General features: G+C 42.8%; 1 protein-coding gene and 1 non-coding gene across 14 annotated transcripts in view; both read left to right on the top strand.

Moving 5' to 3' along the window:
• PUM1 (pumilio RNA binding family member 1) overlaps nucleotides 1–21,025 on the top strand; it is a 64,332-nt gene extending 43,307 nt beyond the window's left edge. For 9 of the 13 annotated variants that reach the window (XM_058195236.1, XM_058195241.1, XM_058195238.1 and 6 more), the window contains 13 exons: nucleotides 1,218–1,366; nucleotides 3,191–3,329; nucleotides 3,438–3,581; nucleotides 5,009–5,299; nucleotides 7,061–7,297; nucleotides 9,231–9,498; nucleotides 10,844–10,973; nucleotides 11,839–11,973; nucleotides 12,838–12,975; nucleotides 13,994–14,119; nucleotides 15,442–15,563; nucleotides 16,948–17,140; nucleotides 19,222–21,025. In XM_058195236.1, the coding sequence (XP_058051219.1) occupies nucleotides 1,218–1,366; nucleotides 3,191–3,329; nucleotides 3,438–3,581; nucleotides 5,009–5,299; nucleotides 7,061–7,297; nucleotides 9,231–9,498; nucleotides 10,844–10,973; nucleotides 11,839–11,973; nucleotides 12,838–12,975; nucleotides 13,994–14,119; nucleotides 15,442–15,563; nucleotides 16,948–17,140; nucleotides 19,222–19,353 (2,204 nt within the window). In that variant the 3' untranslated portion in view covers nucleotides 19,354–21,025. The remainder of the gene's footprint in view (nucleotides 1–1,217; nucleotides 1,367–3,190; nucleotides 3,330–3,437; nucleotides 3,582–5,008; nucleotides 5,300–7,060; nucleotides 7,298–9,230; nucleotides 9,499–10,843; nucleotides 10,974–11,838; nucleotides 11,974–12,837; nucleotides 12,976–13,993; nucleotides 14,120–15,441; nucleotides 15,564–16,947; nucleotides 17,141–19,221) is intronic. The other 4 variants (XM_058195242.1, XM_058195235.1, XM_058195233.1 and 1 more) reach the window with 1 other exon arrangement.
• LOC131204887 (small nucleolar RNA SNORD103/SNORD85) lies at nucleotides 1,990–2,075 on the top strand. Its single transcript, XR_009156658.1, has one exon. It is a non-coding gene; the product is annotated as a small nucleolar RNA SNORD103/SNORD85 (small nucleolar RNA).
• Nucleotides 21,026–21,606: the final 581 nt, after the last annotated feature.

The raw sequence follows: 21,606 nt of genomic DNA, 5'->3' as shown, positions 1-21,606 counted from the left end.
AGCTCTCAGAGAAAAAACAAACAAACCAGACAATTCAGTTGCTTCTTGAAAAAGCACCATTGGGAAAACCATGGCCTGGATGACTGAGACTCTCCAGAGACTTTCCCTGCATTGGATTTCAGAACAGCAGGTTGTAGAAGGTGGGGAAGGGGGATGTTGCTTAGCTTGTCCAGACCCTTATGCAGTTAGAACGCTTGGTTTGTCCCTGGGCTTCTGGCCTTGAAAATATAAGCATCTCAGGTGAAATATATCTGCCAATAAGCAAGTACTTGTTCTGGGTCAGGGGTCAGAAACCTGTGGCTCTGGAGCTGCATGTGGCTCTTCCACCCTTCTGCTGCGGCTCCCTGTCACTCAAAATATGCATCACAACCGCCAATGTGCGACACCCACCGGCACGCCATTTATTGAGCTTTTCAACCCCCGGCGGGCCAACCATGGAAAACAACGTTTAATTCAACTACATATGTGAGTTTTGTGGCCGCTCAAGAAATAGTCAGGCACGGGAAGAGTTTTGTGGCTCCTGGTGTTTTCTTTTCTGTGGGAAACGGGTCCAAATGGCTCTTTGAGTGTTTAAGGTTGCAGACCCCTATTCTGGGTGATAAGGTACAATTACAGATAGTCCACGACTTACGACCACAATTGAGGCCAACATTTCTGTTGCTAAGGGAGGCATTCGTTAAGCAATTTTTTTTGTCCCATTTTTATGGCCTTTCTTGCCACGGTTGTTAAGTGAATTGCCGCAGTTGTTCGTGACAAAGTTCTTCACTGAATCTGGCTTCCCCATTGGCCTTGTCATGCCAGAAGGTCACAAGAGATGATCGCATGAGCTCAGGACACACTGCAACCGTCATAAATACAAGTCAGTTGTCAAGTGTCTGAATTTTTTATCATGTAACCCATGAAATATGGTCAAAAGTGTGAGAAAAGGTCATGAGTCACTTTTTTTCAGTGCCGTCGTAACGTTGAATGGTCGCTGAATGAGCTGTTGTAAGTCGAGGTCCATTTTTGCCTAAAACTGAAAAAAAAAAATCAGAAAATTTGCAGGCAAGGATCCCTTTTTCATCCCCTCTCCCCTTGGGACAGATGGGATTCCACTTAAGCTACGTAGCTCTGTTTCTCTTGTTCAGTTAATGGCAGATTAATTTGAACTACAAAACTACAAATCCCCTGTGGTGCTACTAGTAAAAGATAAAGCCAGTCCTTTGTCGCTGTTTTAGGGCCTGCCGTTGTCCCCCATCAATATTATGGAGTAGCTCCCTGGGGAGTATATCCCGCCAGTCTTTTCCAGCAACAAGCCGCTGCCGCCGCTGCCACAAACTCCTCCAATCAACAAACCTCTCAGCAGACCCAACAAGGGCAACAGCAGGTAAGAGGCATCGCCTCAGAGACACGCATTCCCCCTTATAATAGGTAGGTCCAATCTGGTTGATGATGTCGCAAGACTCTTTGTAGGTTTCCCACTGAGCAGCCTCCTACTGGAGCCAAGTTTGCAGTGGTAGCAAACGGTTTAATAAACAGTTCCAAGGCCGAAATTGATCAGTGGAATTTGTGAGTTGGTCTTTGACTATAATGAGAAGGAAGCTCATTGGTGTGTGCACAAGAGAAGGAAAGACAGAGAAGAACGATAGAAATATGGCCACAAATATTTGCAAAAGTTTTCATTTACAGGCAGTTCTTAAATCGGGTTCCAGTATCAAGTTAAGCCATAATGTGGTTTTGATGTAGCGTATTGTGGGAACTCCCCCGTTGGGGTTTGTTAATCGTGATGGATGGTTTAATATATTCTATCAATCAGCTCTCACATCCTGGATAAAGATATGCATATTTTCCCTCAAAATAGATTATCTGTCTAGCTTTTGGCACAGGGATTGGCAGAACAGTATAATATATTTGATTGCAGCAGAATAATCACTTGTTAGTGTGGTTTCCACCACGTGAGGATAAGGAAACACAGTTTAATTTATTTTTCCAAGTCATTGAACTCAAAGGTCTGGCAGTGATGACACTCTTGCCCTCACTGAGAACGCTGTTCTGTAATGAGAATCTTGTTATGGACTCAGATATGCTGAGCTGGACCTTCTGAAACAATACGTTGCTCTTACGTTGAGTTTGCCATTTCTTTTCTGCCTAATGCACAATTGACGGTTGTGCCCAATGCACAATTGATGGTTGTTCTCCAAATAATTTACTTAAGTATGTATTTTTATAAGTTGCTATATGTATGTATGTATGTACGTATATAACAAATCATTGCCATAATGGCTCACTATTAGTAAAACTGAAATAAAATAGGACAGAATCTCAATGTGGTACCCATGAGTTTATATGTATTCCTTGTATTTCTTGCAGCAATCCATTAAGACTAATTACGGATAATGACGAGTATTAAGTTCAGTTAATTATACTCAGCCGCAAAAATCCTCGTATACATATCAATGGTGTCATTTCGGGCTACAAAGGCTCCATAAAGGAAACTCCCATGTTTAATTTTTTTTCTGAATGAAATCAAGAAGGGGGCATGTCTTGATTTTTACTAGGCCATTCCAGATAATAGGTGCTGCTCTTGAAATCCAACCCTTACAGGTTTCCTTAGCAACATTTCCCTTGCAGCCCAGCATGTTCTCTATCCCTCCTGATTTTTAAAAAAAATTCTTTTAGAAAAACAGCCCTGAGAAGTGGCATACTTTAAAGCAGAGTTGTAGCCGTAAGCCTAACCTATATTTCTAGTAAGACATTCTTAAAAGGTTGGGAGGCAATAAACCAGAGCAAAGATCTGGTGATATGGCAGAACCATCATTGGAATCTAGGAAGAATGGTGAAGGGCAATTGAAATGGATGTTTTTATAAATTTTGACTGACCAATAAATGTTTCCTCTAGCCAAATGTTTACATTTCCTCTTTCTACAGAAAAAAAGCAACTGTCCGTTTTTGACTTTGCATATATGACATTCAGTGAAGGTGTTTTAGGGCAGGGGTCTCCAACCTTGGCAACTTTAAGACTTGTGGACTTCAACTCTGGGAGTTGAAGTCCACAAGTCTTAAAGTTGTCAAGGTTGGAGACCCCTGTTTTAGGGGAGATGGGCGGTTCCCAAAGATGACCAATAAAAAGGGATGTTCTGTGTTAATTGCAGCATGTTGTTTTCTGCTCTTGATGGTGCTGACACTTGATACCGACTTGCTTTTCTCCAAGGTTCTCCGGGGAGGAGCCAGCCAGCGCCCTTTGACCCCAAATCAGAACCAACAGGGCCAGCAGACGGATCCTTTAGTGGCTGCAGCAGCAGTGAATTCAGCTCTTGCTTTCGGGCAGGGGCTGGCAGCAGGAATGCCAGGTAGGAGCTTCGGATTTCCAGAAGAGCAGAGGAGTGCAGAGTGGGACAACCCAAAAAACAGCATTGTAAAGACACGACTCCTTATAACGGTCTCCTCTGTCTTCATAGGCTATCCAGTCCTGGCTCCTGCTGCCTATTATGACCAAACAGGTGCTCTTGTGGTGAATACAGGGGCAAGGAATGGCCTTGGAGCTCCGGTACGACTGGTAGCTCCTGCTCCTGTCATCATCAGTTCCTCAGCTGCACAAGCAGGCAAGTCTTGCTTAGATAGTCTCTCTGTGGGAGCACAGCGATTGGATGCACAGTCATTTTTAGCAGCTTTATGAAACTGTTACCGTGTTTCCCTGAAAATAAGACCTATCCCAAAAATAAGACCCAGCTTGATTTTTTATATCTGTGCCCAATAAGTCCTACCTCCAAAATAAGCCCTAGTTAAGACCCCACCCACTCCGTTGCAGCTGGTTGCACAAAATGAAGTGAGGTGCAGGGGTAAAAATCAAGCTATGGTGGGGCCCAGGGTGGGTGGAGCTGCCCTTCTTACCTTAGTCCTATGCCCCGACACCTGCCTCGCCTTGCCATCCCACTTTTGCGGCCGCTTGCCGTTGTTTGTATGCATCGCCCCCAGCCTCTGTTTCTCTGTTAGAGGCCTTTCCTGAAGCCACGTGGGCTCCTGCTGGGTGGGGCTGTTGTTGCTGCCACCGTGGCGAGATGAGACAGTGAAGATATCCCCCTAAAATAAGATCTAATGCCTCTTTTGGAGGCAAAACCCCCCCCAGTTTTCGGGGAAACACGGTAGATACAATGGGTATCAAAATCCAGAGGTAACATCGGTGGTTGTATATGACTTCAAATCCAGAGAAAACATGAAATATATTTTTCAATATATGGAAAAGAGAAATCCGGCCTAGCCTATTTCTGAGCAAGAAGGTACCGTCCCCATATAGCGAACTCGGCCCAGGCATCCTTCCCTGCTAATTTTCTCATGTACACCGAACCAGCATTTAGTTTCATTCACATGAATCTTAGGTTGTAACACATAAAGCAGGAATTCTACTTTAAGCGTTGAATGTGCTGTCTTCCAAGCGTGAATTGGCTGTATTCACACACAACTTAGCTACGATTTTTTAATTGAAAAAAAATTGAGTGTTTCTTGAACACACGATCGTGGCTAGATTTGTACAGAACACTAAGATAATGAGGGAAGGCAGGTTTGCAAATCACGTTATGCTAATCTTTCCTACTGTGGCTTAATATTATATATCAACCAGGCAATTGTTTTATGCTTTATTTTAGCCAGCTAGAGTAGTTTAAAGCACAATTCCTGGTTTACATGCAAGTAAATTCTAAAAGTGCCCCAGCAGCAAAAGTGGTTTTCTGTTTGCAAATTCGATAGAAAAGAGAGGGGAGCAGGGACTGATAACGTGGAAAACTGTTTTGCGCTCATGGCAACTTGCCATGGTTTAATTTGATTTTCCAGGGTGATACACTAATCCTGTTCTTCCAACAGTTTAGAAATTACTGGTCCAAATGCTACATAAAAATGATCGAGGGCCTTTCCTGGAAATGAATTTGGATAGATAGCATTCTGTAAAATAAATGCTGTTCAGGGTGTGTGAGGTTTCCCATTCTTTGACTTGTTATTCTCTTCCCCCCCCCCCACCGCTCTTTCTCCGTTATAGCGGTTGCAGCTGCTGCAGCTTCAGCAAACGGTGCTGCTGGTGGCCTTGCAGGAACGACCAGTGGACCATTTCGACCTCTCGGGACTCAACAGCCTCAGCCGCAGCAACAGCCCACCAGCAACTTGGCCTCCAGCTCCTTTTACGGCAACAATTCCCTAACTAGCAATTCGCAGAGCAGCTCGCTCTTTTCTCAGGGCTCTGCCCAACCTGCCAACACTTCCCTCGGCTTTGGGAGCAGCAGTTCCCTTGGTGCTACCCTGGGGTCTGCGCTGGGAGGCTTCGGAACAGCAGGTAGGGAGCAGCAGCTCTCCCGAAGTGAAGAAACCATGGGCATTGATGTCTTGCCACAGTAGGAGGGAATAAGAATGGTGATGTAGGTCAGTTCTGAATAAAACTCCCAGTTCTGAGTAGATCCAGCAAAGAACCTTTAGGGTGTGCTAGTTAGACAATTAATCAGTGGAATAACTGGCCTCCAGAGGTAGTAAATACTCCCAACACTGGAGGGTTTTAAGAAGAGATTGGATAACCATTTGTCTGAAATGGTATAGGGCAGGGATGGCGAACATTTTACTCACCGAGTGCCGAACAGGTACGCGTTTTGTGTGCGCACGTGCTATCCGTGCTAATGTGCGGCTCCTCCCCCATGTGCTGCGTGCGCAACTGCACCGTCTGCATGCGTGCAGCTTTCATGCGGCTCCGTGTGCTGCGTGTGCAATCGCACCCCTCTGCGCATGCGTGTGGTTTTTGCACATGCAATGCATGTGCGCGAATGCCATTTATGCACGTGTGTGCTGCACACAAGTACCCTCGCACACATGCGCAAATGTGCATGCATGCTCAGGAGAGCTCTGAAGACCAGCTGGATCCCCTGAATTGCGCACATGCGGACTGGAGACCCGAACACTAGCTGGGGGTGTGCACATGTGCAGCTGCAGGTGAGTTGGGTGGCAGCTTGTGTGTCTGGAAAGATGGCTCTGCGTGCCACCGGTTCACCATCACAGGTATAGGATTTCCTGCCTAAGCAAGGGGTTGGACTAGAAGACCTCCAAAGTCTCTTCCAATTCTGTTATTCTAATGGGACGGGATCCCCAACCCAGATCCAGGGACCTGTACCAGGCTGCGGCATGCCAGAAACTGGGCTGCACAAACAAGCAAAGCCCCATCTGCAGGCAGCATGCAAAACCACACCCCTTCCGGTCCGTGGGAATAGCCTCTCCAGGGAACCGGTTTCTGGTGTCCAAAAGATTGGAGGCGGCTGCTTTAGGATATGACTCTGGCTTACACATTGTACTAAAGCCATAGTTTTCTCAGGGTATCTCAAGAATTGAGTTCACACAACACAGCCCTATCAAACAAACCACATAAGCCCCTATGTAAGGGAGGTTGGCAGTTGTTAAATATGACAAATAAATATGACTTAATGCGGTGTGTTAACACAGCCCATATTTCAGTTCATTGATTACTATATATGAAGGAATATTTATTGCTATGTTTCTTTTGTTTGCATTTTTCTTTGTGGTCTTCCCTATTCTATTTAAACACTTCTAAAATATTATATTAAAATTGTGACCAACCCAAGATTTCCCAGTAAATTTTGTTCTGCACTCTAAATCTCAGTGCCATATTTCACTGGTTCTTGACTAAATTGCTGAGGAAGTGACTGAAACAGTATTTCTCAGGGAAAATGAAAATTCAGAGAAATGCTGTATCCTTAATTTGATCCCTCAATTCTAGAAATCTCAGGTGAGAAAATTAAAATGCTGTGTAAAACAGGACGCTGGCATTCCAACTAGATTTTGCAAAATTTTGATTTCAGAGTTTTTCAGTTTAATTTAAAAAAAAATATATGTGGAGAACGCTGTTTGAAGTTTGGACACCTTGTCATGCCTGTTTCTGTTAATTTGAAAGAATCCTAATAGCCTTTGGAGATAATTCTCAATCTTTCAGTTTTGCTTTGATAATTAAACCCGGTGGTATTCCTCTTCCTCAGGATTCTCCTTTCCTTAACTGATGAAACCTTTCACTCCTCACCTCCTTTCCTTTCTCTTTCAGTTGCCAATTCCAACACAGGCAGTGGTTCTCGCAGAGATTCCCTCACAGGCAGCACTGATCTCTACAAGAGGACATCCAGCAATTTGACTCCTATAGGACATAGCTTTTATAATGGCCTTGGATTTTCCTCTTCACCGGGTCCGGTAGGCATGCCTTTGCCTAGTCAAGGACCTGGCCATTCTCAGACTCCTCCACCATCTTTGTCTTCTCATGGCTCCTCTTCAAGCTTAAACCTTGGTAAGGACACTGCTGTTCCCACAGGTTAAATTGGCATCTGGGTTGAAGCTGTGGCTGCTCCTTGTTTCCTATCTGGCCCACTGCTTGCAGGAAGCTTGCTGTCCTCCAGATGGTTTGACTGACAGCGTAGGACAGCTAATTCAAAATATTGGAAGGATACTGTTTTATCTACTTGTTATATGCTAAATGATTTGTATCGCTTGGTTAGGTACTCCTGCCGATGTGGCAGGGCCTCAAAAGTCCTAAATCTGAACTGGCTAGGAGCCTTCCTTCTTGAAACCCCCGCTCTGCAGAACTGTTTTGTGGGCCTAGCGAGATTGGATCCCTGCTTTGCCCAGTTAAAGAAGTTCAGAAGACTTCTATCTTATAAATGACCTGTAATCCTTATAAAGCTGCTTTTTGTTTGTCTCAGCCAGAAATACCAGCAGAATCCCAATATTAGGCAATATTCCTTTTGTGAATGCTAGGTCATTAAACTGTTATCCTTTTAATCTTGTTAGCCAGGAGCTTTTTCCCTTACTGGCTTTCGACCCCAGCCTTTTTTGTTTGTCTGAAAGATGATGGCATTCCAGGAAACAGAGTGGCTATATAACCAAAAGTATGCTGGGTCCATGACAGAGGTGGCATTCAGCAGGTTCTGACCAGTTCTGGAGAACCGGTAGTAGAAATTAGTTCGGAGAATCGGTAAATATCACCTCTGATTGGCCCCACCCCCATCGATTCTCTGTCTCCTGGGTCCCAGCTGATCGGGAGAAATGGCTATTTTGCAGTAACCTTCCCCTGGAGTGGGAAGGGAATGAAGATTTTACAGTATCCTTCCTCTGGAGTGGAGTGGGAATGGAGATTTTACAGTATCCTTCCCTTCCCAGGCCGACCAAGCCACGCCCACAGAACCGGTAGTAAAAAATTTTGAATCTCACCACTGGTCCAGGATTGTTCCATGTTTGGCTCTTGATAGGTTGCACACTTGTAGGTTATAGATAATGTAATTTCACACCCAGATTGTGGCTGGGTATATTGATCGAGGCACATCTAGGGAATCTGTACAGAATACTTTTCCCAGGACATATGCTAGCAAATAGAAAGACGGAGAAGAATAGGATAATATGTAAGGTGGTCCAATAAAGAAGTATCACCAGTGGCAGTCGAAGTTGAATTTATGTGTTTGCACACTATTAAGCTTGAAATCTCTAGCAGCTTTTTTTTTTAAGCAGCAGCAAAGTTATGCTGTTTCTAAGTGATAGATTGTGATTATGGTTTTTCTGAGAAAGTAAAAAGTACTCATCTGCTACTTGTGTAAAGCTCATTTTATGGCAGCAATGGCGTGGTAGAAGTTTGGTTTTCTCTGGTGGTGCTTTCTTGTGGGGAGAGGGCTGCCTCATTTTAGCCCTCATCCATTGGAGACTTTTAAAGCGGGATATAGAAACTGACTAGTAGTAGTGTGGTGGCCTAGAGGTGGAGCTCTCACCTCACAATCAGGAGGCTGTGAGTTCGATCCTAGGTAGAGGCAGATATTTCTGTCTTTGGGCACAGTGAGAAGATACCTGCTGAACAAAACCCTGCATTGGCCTCAGGAAGGGCATCCGGCCATTAAAACACTCTGCTAGCTCCATTCAGTTGCTCAGACTGCTATCCCGCAAGGGATTATGGGCTCATTAAAAGACGACGACGATGATAGAAATTGACTAATCACCTCTGGTGCCGGTAAAGAAAGGGACGAAGGTTCAAAGGACATGGAAACCTCAGCTTGCCTTCATGGCTAAAATCAACCACTGAATGATCACGTGTGCATTTTTTTCTCCCAGTTAAAAGTCTGTCCCACTTCAGTTCCAGCCTGGGGAAAATGTGTGTTTTCAGCTTGAAGCATGCTTACTAGCCACGTAAGCTACCCCTGGTATTGTATTTTATTTTATTTTTTAAAATATCCTTGCAGGAGGTCTCACAAATGGAAGTGGCCGTTACATCTCTGCTGCCCCTGGAGCTGAAGCCAAGTACCGGAGTGCAAGCAGCGCTTCCAGCCTCTTCAGTCCTAGCAGCACCCTCTTCCCGTCCTCGCGTTTGCGCTATGGGATGTCTGATGTCATGCCTTCCGGCCGCAGCAGGCTGCTCGAAGACTTCCGTAATAACCGGTACCCAAACCTGCAGTTGAGAGAGATTGCTGGTCACATTATGGAATTTTCCCAGGATCAACATGGATCAAGGTGGGTGGGGAGAACAAGCAGAGGAGAAGTTTTGTAGAAAAGAGCGCGGGGATTCCCCCCCCTCCTCCCCCCCCCAGGTCAAGCATCGCGTCTGAGTAGCGTTCTGCAGGACTTGATGGAGGCCTGCAAAATAGGTGTCAACCCTGAATCGAACCTGGCTGAAGGCCACCTTTAAGGCTTCAGGGTTCCCACAAGGCAGAAAAGGGGACAGGGAAGGGGGAAAATAGAGAGTTGGGATTTGTAGTCAAAACAAGAAGTTTTCCTGTGGGAACCAAGGACATTCCAACAGGTGCTGGGGGAAAGGAGGAGTAACCAAGCAACTGGCCAGGCACCTCTATTGGATAATGTGACTGATGACTTGGGGGAAGGGGGAACTTTCACTTTTTAATTAGGTGAAAACCACGGAAGCTTTCAGAGTCTGTTTTCGCCAGTTGTGCCAATACGATGTATCCAATAAATTGTTCTTTGAGGAATCTACCTGCCTCGGAATTCTGCTTTCTACGGGTGCATTACTTGGAATGCTGACAATCAGACTTTGCCTATATTCCTATTGGGGAGGTTTTTGTATCGGTCTCTTTTGAGTCAGTCTTCATTCCTGGTAACTACATTGACAAATCCATACTATTCTTGGCAATTTTTTTTTTTCAGAAGTGGTTTGTCATTGCGTTCTTCCTAGGGCTAAAAAACTGACCCAAGGACACCCCAGCTGGCTAAAATGTGTCTAATACAATTGCATGTTTCATCCTCTTTTCACATTAAAAATATACTTTGAATTTTGAAGACCTGGACAGATCATTGAAGGCCTTCTGGATTTGGCATGTGGCTGAGACAGTTCATTCCTATAAATATTTAGAAATAGTTTCTTTTAAGGAATAAGACAGTATAATGGACTGGCAGCAGAAACTGCATAAAATTGTCCAAAAGATTCCCCAAAAAAGGAGATTCTTAAAGCAAGTTTTAAAATCTTTTTAGCTCTTATCATTTCCATAGAGGAAAGCCCTCGGACTCTAGATGCCACTTGTTTCTAAAAGCTCTCGTTCAAGGAGCTGTCCTGAGGCAAAGACAGGAAGGGTTATTTTTGTGTAAAAAGGTTTATATGCTTCAGCATGCTGGTAGCAATTGGTATCGTTGGATTTATGCTTATTTTGAGTTAAAATCAATAGGGAATTGCTGGCTGGAGGGCAATGGGCAATTTAATCTAGTAGAAAATCTCAGTCCTGTTTTCTGTTTGGTTTATGCCAGGCAAATAAATGCTAGGCACTTAATTTACTTCCATGATTTCAAGTTTCAAAAGATACATCAACATCAGCCATACAAATTTCCTTTTTAATTGTACCCTCTCCAGGTTTATCCAGCTTAAACTGGAACGTGCCACCCCAGCTGAGAGACAGCTTGTCTTCAATGAAATCCTACAGGCAGCCTATCAGCTGATGGTTGATGTGTTTGGGAATTATGTAATCCAGAAATTTTTTGAGGTGAGTCCTGTTTACGGTGCTATTTTCAGAGAAGGTATTGTTTCCATTTGGCTGAACCGCAAATTAAGCGGAATGATTTGGGAGCTGGCAGACTTTTCAGGTGAACATCACTGTTTCCTTCCCACCCCCTAATCTCATGCAGTCACAATGATGTCACTCAGTGAAATCTCATGTGAGAATGGAGAAACTTTCCTGTGGCAGTCTTGCAAAATTTTGGCCATTTAAAAACACTACACATAAAGTGGGTTTTAACCTGCTCTGATGTGTTTTGATAAACTCTGACATACGTCTTATAAAGGGACGCAGTGGCTCAATCGATTGAAAGGTTCAAAACGCTGAGCTTGTCGATTGAAAGGTTCAAAAAAATAAATCATGGTTTATTATTACCTTATTTCCAGTATTTCTGCCCATATTTATAAGACAGCCTCGTAAGGAAAAGTATTAAGAGATATATTTGGTTAATTAAAGGAACCCTATCACCATAAGACATGCTGGCTCAGTGGCAGTTCAGCGGTTCGAATCCCTAGTGCCGCGTAATGGGGTGAGCTCGCGTTATTTGTCCCAGCTTCTGCCAACCTAGCAGTTCGAAAGCGTGGAAAAAATGCAAGTAGAAAAATAGGGACCACTTTGGTGGGAAGGTAACAGCGTTCTGTGTGTCTTTGGCATTTAGTCATGCCGGCCACATGACCACGGAGATGTCTTTGGACAGTGCTGACTCTTCAGCTTTGAAACAGATGAGCCCTGCCCCCTAGAGTCGGGAACGACTAGCACATATGTCCGAGGAGAACCTTTACCTTTTTAATCTGTTCTGACGTGTTTTAATAAACTCTGACATATGTCTTGTAACTGTTGCCATTGCTTCTAGTTTGGCAGCCTAGAACAGAAGCTGGCTTTGGCAGAACGTATCCGTGGCCATGTCCTCTCCCTGGCTTTGCAGATGTATGGCTGCCGAGTTATACAAAAGGCCCTTGAGTTTATTCCCCCAGACCAGCAGGTAATTGTAAGTTTCCATTTTAATTTTATCTCTTGATGTTACATGTCAGTGTTTCCTTTCCTTTTAAATTAAGCTTTGTCCTTGTGATGTTTTTTTCTCCTTTTAGTGGTTTGTGATTGTGATCTATTTCTGTGACCTGTGTACATGTACAAAATAGTGAAAGACTTTTGGGGAACACAAGAATAGGTGTTGGTGGGCAGGGGGATGCTTGTGTGTATGCTTCCCCAGATCATGTTTGCCATAAAGGTAGTGAAGAAAACAGTAAAAGGTTTTTTGCAGTCTTTGCTCTGCTATTTTCTTTGGGGTTGGGGAGGGAGTGGTGATTGCTAGGCTAGGAGGAGCTACAGTTGGGACATTCCTCTTTTGAGATAGCCCACATGCCCACAACCCATTCAGCAAATCTACTCTTGCGATCAACAAGCGCAGATGTGTGTGTGTGTGTTGTTTTTTTTAAAGTCAAATAATAGGCCTCAAAAGCATCCTGAATTTGAAACAATCTGTTCCAAGCTCAAGACTGCATTTTGGATGCATTTCTGACCATTCCAGAAGAGTTTGGAACCATCCCGTTTTGAGCTTGAAATTGAAATCTTTATGAACCAAACACTTGGGTGACCAGAGCAATATCAAGTCGTTTCCAGAACCATGTTGGATTTTTATTCGTTGTGATTCAGTTCCTGATGATCAGAAACAGGAGATGGGAGAAGGCAGCTTCATTTTGGCCAAGATCCATGAGAATCTTGCTGATCAGTGCTTGGGAGTTTAGGATGAAAGATCATCTTAGCTGGTTCTTAAGGCCCGTTTCTTATCAGTGTTTGTTGTTTGTGGTTCTGGTGGTGCTTTCTCTTTGTTTCTCTGTCCCTTCTTCCATAGAACGAGATGGTCCGAGAACTGGATGGCCACGTCTTGAAATGTGTAAAAGACCAGAATGGAAATCATGTTGTGCAAAAATGCATTGAATGTGTGCAGCCACAATCCTTGCAGTTTATAATTGATGCATTTAAGGGGCAGGTAAGAAAGTGTTTGTGTGCATATTTGACAGAGACTGTACACAGGCATTAGAAGGCAGGGAAATTGATGTAAAACAGCAGGGCAGAAGGAGTTAATTTTGGGTACTCTTATCTTTTAGTTAAATGGCAGGATGATGATCAAATACCAGATCATTTAAATGCTTTGTTTCCTTGAAAAGTTACACTTAGTGGTCTGATCTGTGCCCCTTGCCTCCTGCTCTCCAGTAGCCCATTCTCTCCCCCCCCCCATTTCTGGGGACGCTATTACCATTGTTTTTCCACCAATATATGTAACTGGAAAAGTGTTGGGAGAGGCAAAGAGCAATGAAAGATGGAAAATTTCTTCAGACATATATGTGTGTGGGTATGGAAGTGTGTATTTCCATGTCCCTGCCTTGCATTGTTTAAATTCCAAATATTTTCCCAAAGTTACTGAGCAAATTGTGTGTGTACTCAGACTGCAGTTAAAGAGCTGAAAAGCAAAAATCATAAAAACGAGTTAAGTTTTAAGAAGGGATGGAAAGTCAAAGTATCCTATGGGGATATATATATCTCTATAACAAACAGCCAGTTTAAAAAAAAAAAAAGTATTTGAATCCTTCAGCAGGATTTTAGGGCCCTGCGCGTGAGAAGAGCCAAGAAGTCGTGTGCAGAAACCAAAAAGCATTGCCGTGTTCACATAATCCAGCATGCACTAGGCCAAGGCTACCTTCTCTTTTCCAGAACTGCAGGAAAACAAGGTAGTTCAAGATGACGTTTTGAAAGCTCAAATGACCATTTTTCTTCCAACTGCACCATGTCACCATCGATCTTAACATCAAGTTTTAAAATGTACAAAGAATTCAGTTTCACAGTTTTTGGAGCCTGGCAGTGAGTGATAACTAAGCGGGTATTAAAAAAAAATTGACATGCTACATTGTCTGTTGTTGTTTGTTTGTTTGTTTGTTTGTTTGTTTTAAATTTAGGCTGTTCTGAATAAGGATTTTTACCCTGTCCTCACCTCTGTCTGTTGAACTCAGGTGTTTGCCTTGTCAACCCATCCCTATGGCTGCCGGGTCATTCAGAGGATCCTTGAACACTGTCTACCTGAACAGACCCTCCCTATCCTGGAAGAGCTTCATCAGCACACAGAACAACTTGTGCAGGTAATCTGTCAAATCATAAATGAAATTGCACAGACTTCTGGTATTGGGATGTTCTCCAGATAGGCAATTGGCTTTCAAAATTCTCAGCGATGACGATTGCCGGGTGGGCAAATCTTGAGAGTTCAACTCCGCACCTCCAGGAGATAACCATATTGGAGAAGGGCAGAAAATACAGGATATATGGGTAGTCCTTGTTTAGCAACCGCCTTACATAGTCACCAATCACAGTTGCAATATTGATTAAAAAGTTACAATATTTTTCAGAGTATAAGATGCACCTTAGTTTTTGGGGAGGAAAATAAGAAAAAAGCTGATTGGCAGGTGGATTGGCCCACAATCACCTGTTCCCAGAGGTGAATTTTAGCAACAGGTTCCTTGGTTGTGAGTGCTGTGTCTTGCTTTTTTTTTTTTTTTTTTTGCTTTTTTTTCTGCTTCTGAAACTTCTGAAACTCTGTTTCAGAGGAAAAAAAATTCTGCCTCTGAAAGCCTCCAAAACAGAACTTCAGAAAAAAAAGCCTCTGAAGCTCTGTTTGGAAGCTTCTTTTCTGAAGCTCTGTTTGGGGGCTTCTTTTCTGAAGCTTCTTTCAGCTTCTGAAACTCTGTTTGAGAAGCTGGGCGGGGCTACATTTGGAGTATAAGACGCATCTAGATTTTCACGTTTTTTGGGGGGAAAACGTGCGTCTTATACTCCGAAAAATACGGTACTTGATGACCAATACTTGCATGTATGACCTTAGCAGGTCTGTAAAGCAAAGGAATGCTGAAATAAGATCATGAGCATAGTTGTGATTTCACTTACTTAGTTGTCGATCCCAATTGTGGTAGCTAAACAAGGACCAAATGCATACTGGAGTTTCTCAACCATGGCAACTTTAAGATGTGGATTTCAACTTCCAGAATTCTCCAGCCAGCATAGCATAGTTGGCTGGAGAATTCTGTGAATTGTAGCCCACGCAGCTTCAAATAGTCAAGACTGAGAAACATTGACTTATACTATTAAAGGTATTAGACTAGCAGTAGGAAACATAGCAGCTGGGTATCTTATTCAACCCACCAATCTACCTCTCATGCTTTTGTGTGGAAAAATAGGCACAAGCATTACATACGTTGTGTCAAGTTCCTGAATGAAAGTTGGGATCCACATTTGACACAGAAAGAATTCAATAGTTTTGGCATTCCATTTCAGAAGCGAAAATTGTAATTTGTCGATTTGATTACAGCCCAGCTTATTACACAGTACTGCATAATTACAATTGTGTTTTAAAGATGTTTAACATAAAAAGAGTTTTATGACTTAATCTCCTGTTTGTCTACCCAAACAGGATCAATATGGGAACTATGTTATCCAACATGTACTTGAACATGGGCGACCTGAAGATAAAAGCAAGATTGTGGCAGAAATTAGAGGCAATGTACTTGTACTGAGTCAGCACAAATTTGCCAGGTATCCTCATCATTCCTTTTCTGTCTATTTCTAAATAATTAGCTGTAGGGGGAAAAAAAACTGAAGTGGGAAAAGATTCTGTTCTTCATATATGGAAAAAAAAGCTACAGCTTCAAAATAAAGCTTCAGAATTCCTTGTAATGATGAAACATTTATTAGTTTTGCTCCCATCCAAATGTATTTTCAGATCTCTTTATTTGGCAGAGTTACATAAAGCAGAATGTGGCATTGGGAAGGTGGGGAGAAGCTAAATGGTGCTGGAATCATGAATTCTGCATGAGCAGAGTTCAAATGCAGTCACGCAACAGACCAAGATGAAAGGTTAGGTTATCCCTTGGTGCTGTGTTGCTTAGTTTTATCCAGCACTGCCCTCGTATGGAACATAATTCAAATCCGTGGGAGTCAAGAATGTTTGCGTCCATCCAAATCAGGACCAAAGTATTCTCTAATTCCAGCTGGAGGCAGCTTTTGGGTAGTGTAATGTAGATACAAGAGAAGGATGAAGTTGTTACTCCTTCAGGAACTAAGAATATCTAAGCAATTATGCTGTTGATACAAAGCAATGTGCAGTATGTATTTAGAAACACAATCTTCATTCTAATCCTGTGATGACGAACCTGTGGCATGCGTGCCACAGGTAGTATGCGGAGCCATATCTGTGGGCACACGAGCGTTGCCCTAGCTCAGCTCCAGTGCGCATGCATGTTTCCGGCTTCCGGCGGTGGTGGTGGGGAAGGCCGTTTTCGCCCTCCCCAGGCTCTGGAGCCTTGGGAGGGTAAAAAGCGAGCTTACCGGCCCCTCCATGCCATTGCATGCCAAAAGCAGGGGGAGCGCAGAGGGGTTGCGCACGCGCATGCCCGAAGCGCATTGAATTATGGGTGTGGGCACGCCAGCGCACAACCCCCCTGCGCTCCCCCCGCTTTTGGCACGCGACGGCAAAAAGGTTAGCCATCACTGTTCTAGTCCAACCAACTATTTTATATTTGTCAATTCAGGATACCTTTTAAGGGTAGTTGGAGGTGGTTACATGTTATATTGTAAAGCAATTGTTTTTGAGATGAATGTGGGTAGTATCTGTGCATTATTTCCAGTTGCTCTTGATATCAGTGAGCCAACATTAGTAAACATACTTTGAATCTTGTTTATAGAGGACGCTGCCTCTCTGTTTCAGGCTAAAACTCAGTCCTGACCGTTTATTTCAATTTCCCAGTCTGCGTTCTTGCGTAACAAGGGGAAAACAGTTCAAATGTTTTATGACTCTTTTCCTCTGTGGATGTGCGCATCCACACTCAAGTGATGCGTGAAATACTTTGCAAAATCCATCCATACGGATGCCTGTTGGGATGCCAGCAAATAACCAGTACCCTTTTTTGACTCGCTACAGCAATGTCGTGGAGAAATGTGTCACGCATGCCTCCCGCACTGAACGAGCCATGCTGATTGATGAGGTGTGTACTATGAACGATGGCCCTCACAGTGCCTTATACACCATGATGAAAGATCAGTATGCCAATTACGTGGTACAGAAAATGATTGATGTGGCAGAGCCAGCCCAAAGGAAGATTGTGATGCACAAGGTGAGTCGGTGGCCTGGATTTGCCTGTTCTATTTGGTTGGAATACAGCCAGTGCAAAAAGCCACGGAAAGCCGTTTCTTGGAGGTACTACTCAAGGACCTGAAAGATGCCACTCCCCCTTCAGAGTTGCTCTGAAACTGTGTGAAACCTACCCCTGTGTTTTTTGTTGTAGGATAGCATCTTGAATGAAGGGGGGTTTTGGGGGGGGGAGGGGGGGAAATCCGCTTTCCCTACTAAAATACAAACAGTGTGTTCTGTCCCCCGCAACCACAACACGCGAGCTGACTATATCTGCCAGCAATTTACTCCAACGACAGGTATCAGTTCTGGCAACGAACCTGCGATTGCCTGCCAAGTTCTCCTATCTCCTCAGACCAATGTAACTGCAGTTCAGAAATAAACAGAAGCCAGAGTCTTAGTCTCAAAATATTGCAGCCAAAGTTTCCAAGAGTCAGTTTTTGTCCGTCACGAAGCCCAATGGCAGCTCCACCCACTTTTGTACCCTGTGGGGTGTGGCTCCGTGACTCAGCACTCCCTGGACCGGCCCCTCCCTTTCCTTTGCTGCGCATGTTTCCCTCAGCGTCACTGCCTTGCATCTAGCCAAGATTGATCCTCCTCAGCTGGCTCTTGGGGTGTTGCCAGGGAGAAGGAGGGGTCGGGGGAAAGAGGCCTCGTCATCTCCTCCTCCTCCACCTGGCCTGCCTCTGGGACCTGGAGCAGAGCCAGAGAGGAAGGTCCTGCAGAGGGAAGCCCTGTCGGCTCTTCCCCCTCACTCTCTGAGTCACTCTCTGCCAGGAGGCCCGGTTCGGGAGTGAAGACACAACACAGTGTTTAAATGAAACATATGTGCTGGTTTTGCATTATTATTATTTTTTTTAATTTGAATTTATATCCCGCCCTTCTCCGAAGACTCAGGGCGGCTTACATTGTGTAAGGCAATAGTCTCATCCATTTGTATATTATATACAAAGTCAACTTGTATTGCCCCCCCAACAATCTGGGTCCTCATTTTACCTACCTTATAAAGGATGGAAGGCTGAGTCAACCTTGGGCCTGGTGGGACTCGAACCTGAGTAATTGTATTACTGTTTATTCAGTTTATATTACTGAATAATCATGAAGAGGGATTGGAATGCAAATGAATAGCGTGTAATGTAGGGATCCCCAACCCCTGGGTTGCTCCCCATTTGGATCAGGGCCACACATTGCAGGTGAGGGCGCACAGCTCCACTTGTGTGAACGTGCACACCTGCTGCTTGCATGCAACTACTCTTCCACCCCCACCCCAGCCAAGCCACAAAGGTTGGGGATCGCCATTTTAATTCACAACCATGATGACTACCAAGGGATTGGATGACACACATTAAAATGCATTATTTGGAAGGATCCCACAGGGATTGGAAAAACATGGGAAAATTTCAGAGGAAGTAAAAATCATTGTATGCAGATGTGTCTCCCTAATACTGGCTAGTCAGAACCTGGCACCTCTGTTTTGCATCTACCAGTTCAACCAAGTTTCCAAGATTAATCCTCTCCAATTTGGCTTAGTTTCATTGGTCTCTGAATTCACCCTTACAACAGATCATGGCACTGTCTGTATGAAGCTAGAAATGGCTGTTGCCATTCATTGCCTAGTTCAAAGTTTGCATTAGCCATGGTGGCGCAGTGGTTAGAGTGCAGTACTGCAGGTTACTTCTGCTGACTGCCGGCTAACTGCAGCCTGCAATTTGTCAGTTCAAATCTCACCAGGCTCAAGGTTGACTCAGCCTTACTTCCTTCCGAGGTGGGTAAAATGAGGACCCAGATTGTTGGGGGCAATATGCTGAGTCTGTAAACCACTTAGAGTGAGCTGTAAAGCCCTATGAAGTGGTGTACAAGTCTAAGTGCTATTGCTATTAAATCCATTCTGTGGCAGCTTGATTTACTCCTGTCAGACTATTTATTTCAGGTCCACTTGTGTAATCCAAGATGGTAGCCAGATATGAAGTTTCATCATCCTATGTAATTCAGCAGTCATAGTGTACTTGTGTGAGTGTACTTATGAACCACTTGTGCTTAAATTCCTCTATCCTCATCCCCTAGATCCGACCTCACATTGCCACTCTCCGCAAATACACATACGGGAAACACATCTTGGCCAAGTTGGAGAAGTATTACATGAAGAACGGGGTTGACCTTGGGCCTATTTGTGGACCACCAAACGGCATCATCTGAAACACTGAGCTCCAGAAGAGATTTTGTGACCATAGTACCTGGAATTCACAACCAGCAACCTGTCAAGCTCTAATATATACTTTGAAAAATATTCATGGTTGCTCAACATATAGATATTATGAGAACGACAAAATAAAACTAGTCAACAAATTTAAACAGAAAAAAGCTGGGAGGGGAGGGAAAAAAAACCCCTTTGTAAATTTCTTTAATTTTATCCTGCATAACATGTACTAATTATTTTTTTAAATTGCCCTGCTGTTTCAGTGGTGTATAGAATTCTTGTACATAGGCAACAAATGTACATGGAAAGCCACATTTTTGTTCACTGATGTAACTATTTCAAATATGGAAACTTTCAAAGTGGCTAATATGAAATTTAAAAAAAACAAACATTTTTAACTCCTCTACCTTACAGGAGAGCTTTTTGGAAACAACTGTTTTGTTCTCTTTTAGTCCACACTCAAGGAGAAGTTTTAGTTAAATTGCGCAGATCTGCATTTAACACTGTTTATAAATTTAAAAAAAATGAGTTTGCTAAAGCTTCAATTTAAGGTAAGTTTTTAAGTTTCACAGACTTTTAAAAAATTCCTTTTTCATAGTACCAAGTGCTAAAGAATTGAGCTTAGCCATCAACTTTGGGGGAAAAACATACACACCGAGAGTTTTTTTAAATAGCTGGTTGGTGTGTAGTTACTGCCTACTACAGTTCTTCTGTTAACACAGAGGCAATTTTTTTTAATTATTTAGCATGTAGAAAAGAATCCAATTCAACTTTGGTCTTGCTTCTATAAATATATAGTGTATACTTGGTGTAGACTTTGCATATATAAAAATTTGTAGTATTTTCTTGTTTTGATGTCTAATCTGTATCTATAATGTACCCTAGTAGTGGAACATACTTTTGATTGTACAATTGTACATTTGTAAACCTCTGTAATGTAAATGTGGAGAAGTTTGAATCAACATAAACCCATTTTTGGTAAGAAAATAAATTAGCAAAACCTGTGCATTTCAGTGTATATTCACCCCTTTTATGGTCGTAGCATATAGTGTTGTATATTGTAAATTGTAATTTCAACCAGAAGTAAAATTTTTTCTTTGGAAAGAAATGTTCTCTTTATACAGCCTGGTTAATGTTTAAAAGGAAAAATGCTTGGGTTTTTTTTTTTATTTGTCACCTAGTCAAGAGAGTAGCAATCCTTTCTAAATGTTACACACAAACGATTCAGTTAAAAAATAGTGTTTATTTGACTCTTTGAAAAAAGAAAAGCAATGTTTTACTTATTTTGTGGCAGTAAAAATAAAATAAAGACACACCCCTTATTCCTTTTCAATCAGAGTCCCTCTCTCACCTTGTAAAGTGTGAAATCACTTTGCCTTTTTGTACAGAAGATAAACTGTATTTTGCATTTTGTCTACTTGTAAGTGAATGTAACATACTGTCAATTTTCCTTGTTTGAATATAGAATTGTAACACTACACGGTGTACATTTACAGAGCCTTGTGTATATTTCCAATGAACCTTTTTGCGAGCACACTTGTAACCATATGTGTATAATTAACAAACCTGTGTATGCTTATGCCTGGGCAACTATTTTTTGTAACTCTTGTGTAGATTGTCTCTAAACAATGTGTGATCTTTATTTTGAAAAATACAGAACTTTGGAATCTGGATTTGTGTTTCGTTTGAGTATTTTCAATATAGTGCACCAGGACAAAATATTCTGACTGACTGTCTGTCTCCCCCCCCCCTTCCCCCCAATTTCACAATGTGCTTATGCAGTGCTTTTGAAGAAATGGTTGTATTTTTGGAGGTGGGGGGCGCACACATATTCTGTTGCTTGATTCCTATACAGACCTAAAGATGGCTTTATCATCTTAAGATACTGTTAGCCAGATTTATCCATAACCTGAAGCCATAAATTAACTTTGCAGGTTACAATGAATAGTCTGTCTCAGTAATTCAGAATATGCATTAATGTCATACATGAGTCCATCCACTGTATTGGTTTTATCCCTAAGCATTCAAAGAAGTTTTTGTACTGACATTTAAGTACAGAGAGGAGTATTTAAAAGAAAATGGATGAGGCGACCTACTCAGATGCAGGAAAAGTTCTTGTGATTGCATGATGGTTACATAATGAATGGCAAAAAAAAATTGTTTTTTTTTTGCTGAAGATGGTTCTAGGCAGAAAAGACCAAGATGATCTGCTAATATAGAGAACTTCATTTAGACCATCAGTCTTAGTTCCA

Source organism: Ahaetulla prasina, chromosome 10 (assembly GCF_028640845.1).
Source record: "Ahaetulla prasina isolate Xishuangbanna chromosome 10, ASM2864084v1, whole genome shotgun sequence".
NCBI classification, from domain to species: domain Eukaryota; kingdom Metazoa; phylum Chordata; class Lepidosauria; order Squamata; family Colubridae; genus Ahaetulla; species Ahaetulla prasina.
The sequence above is the reverse complement of the archived record's forward strand: the minus strand, read 5'-3'. Positions and strand labels throughout refer to the sequence as shown.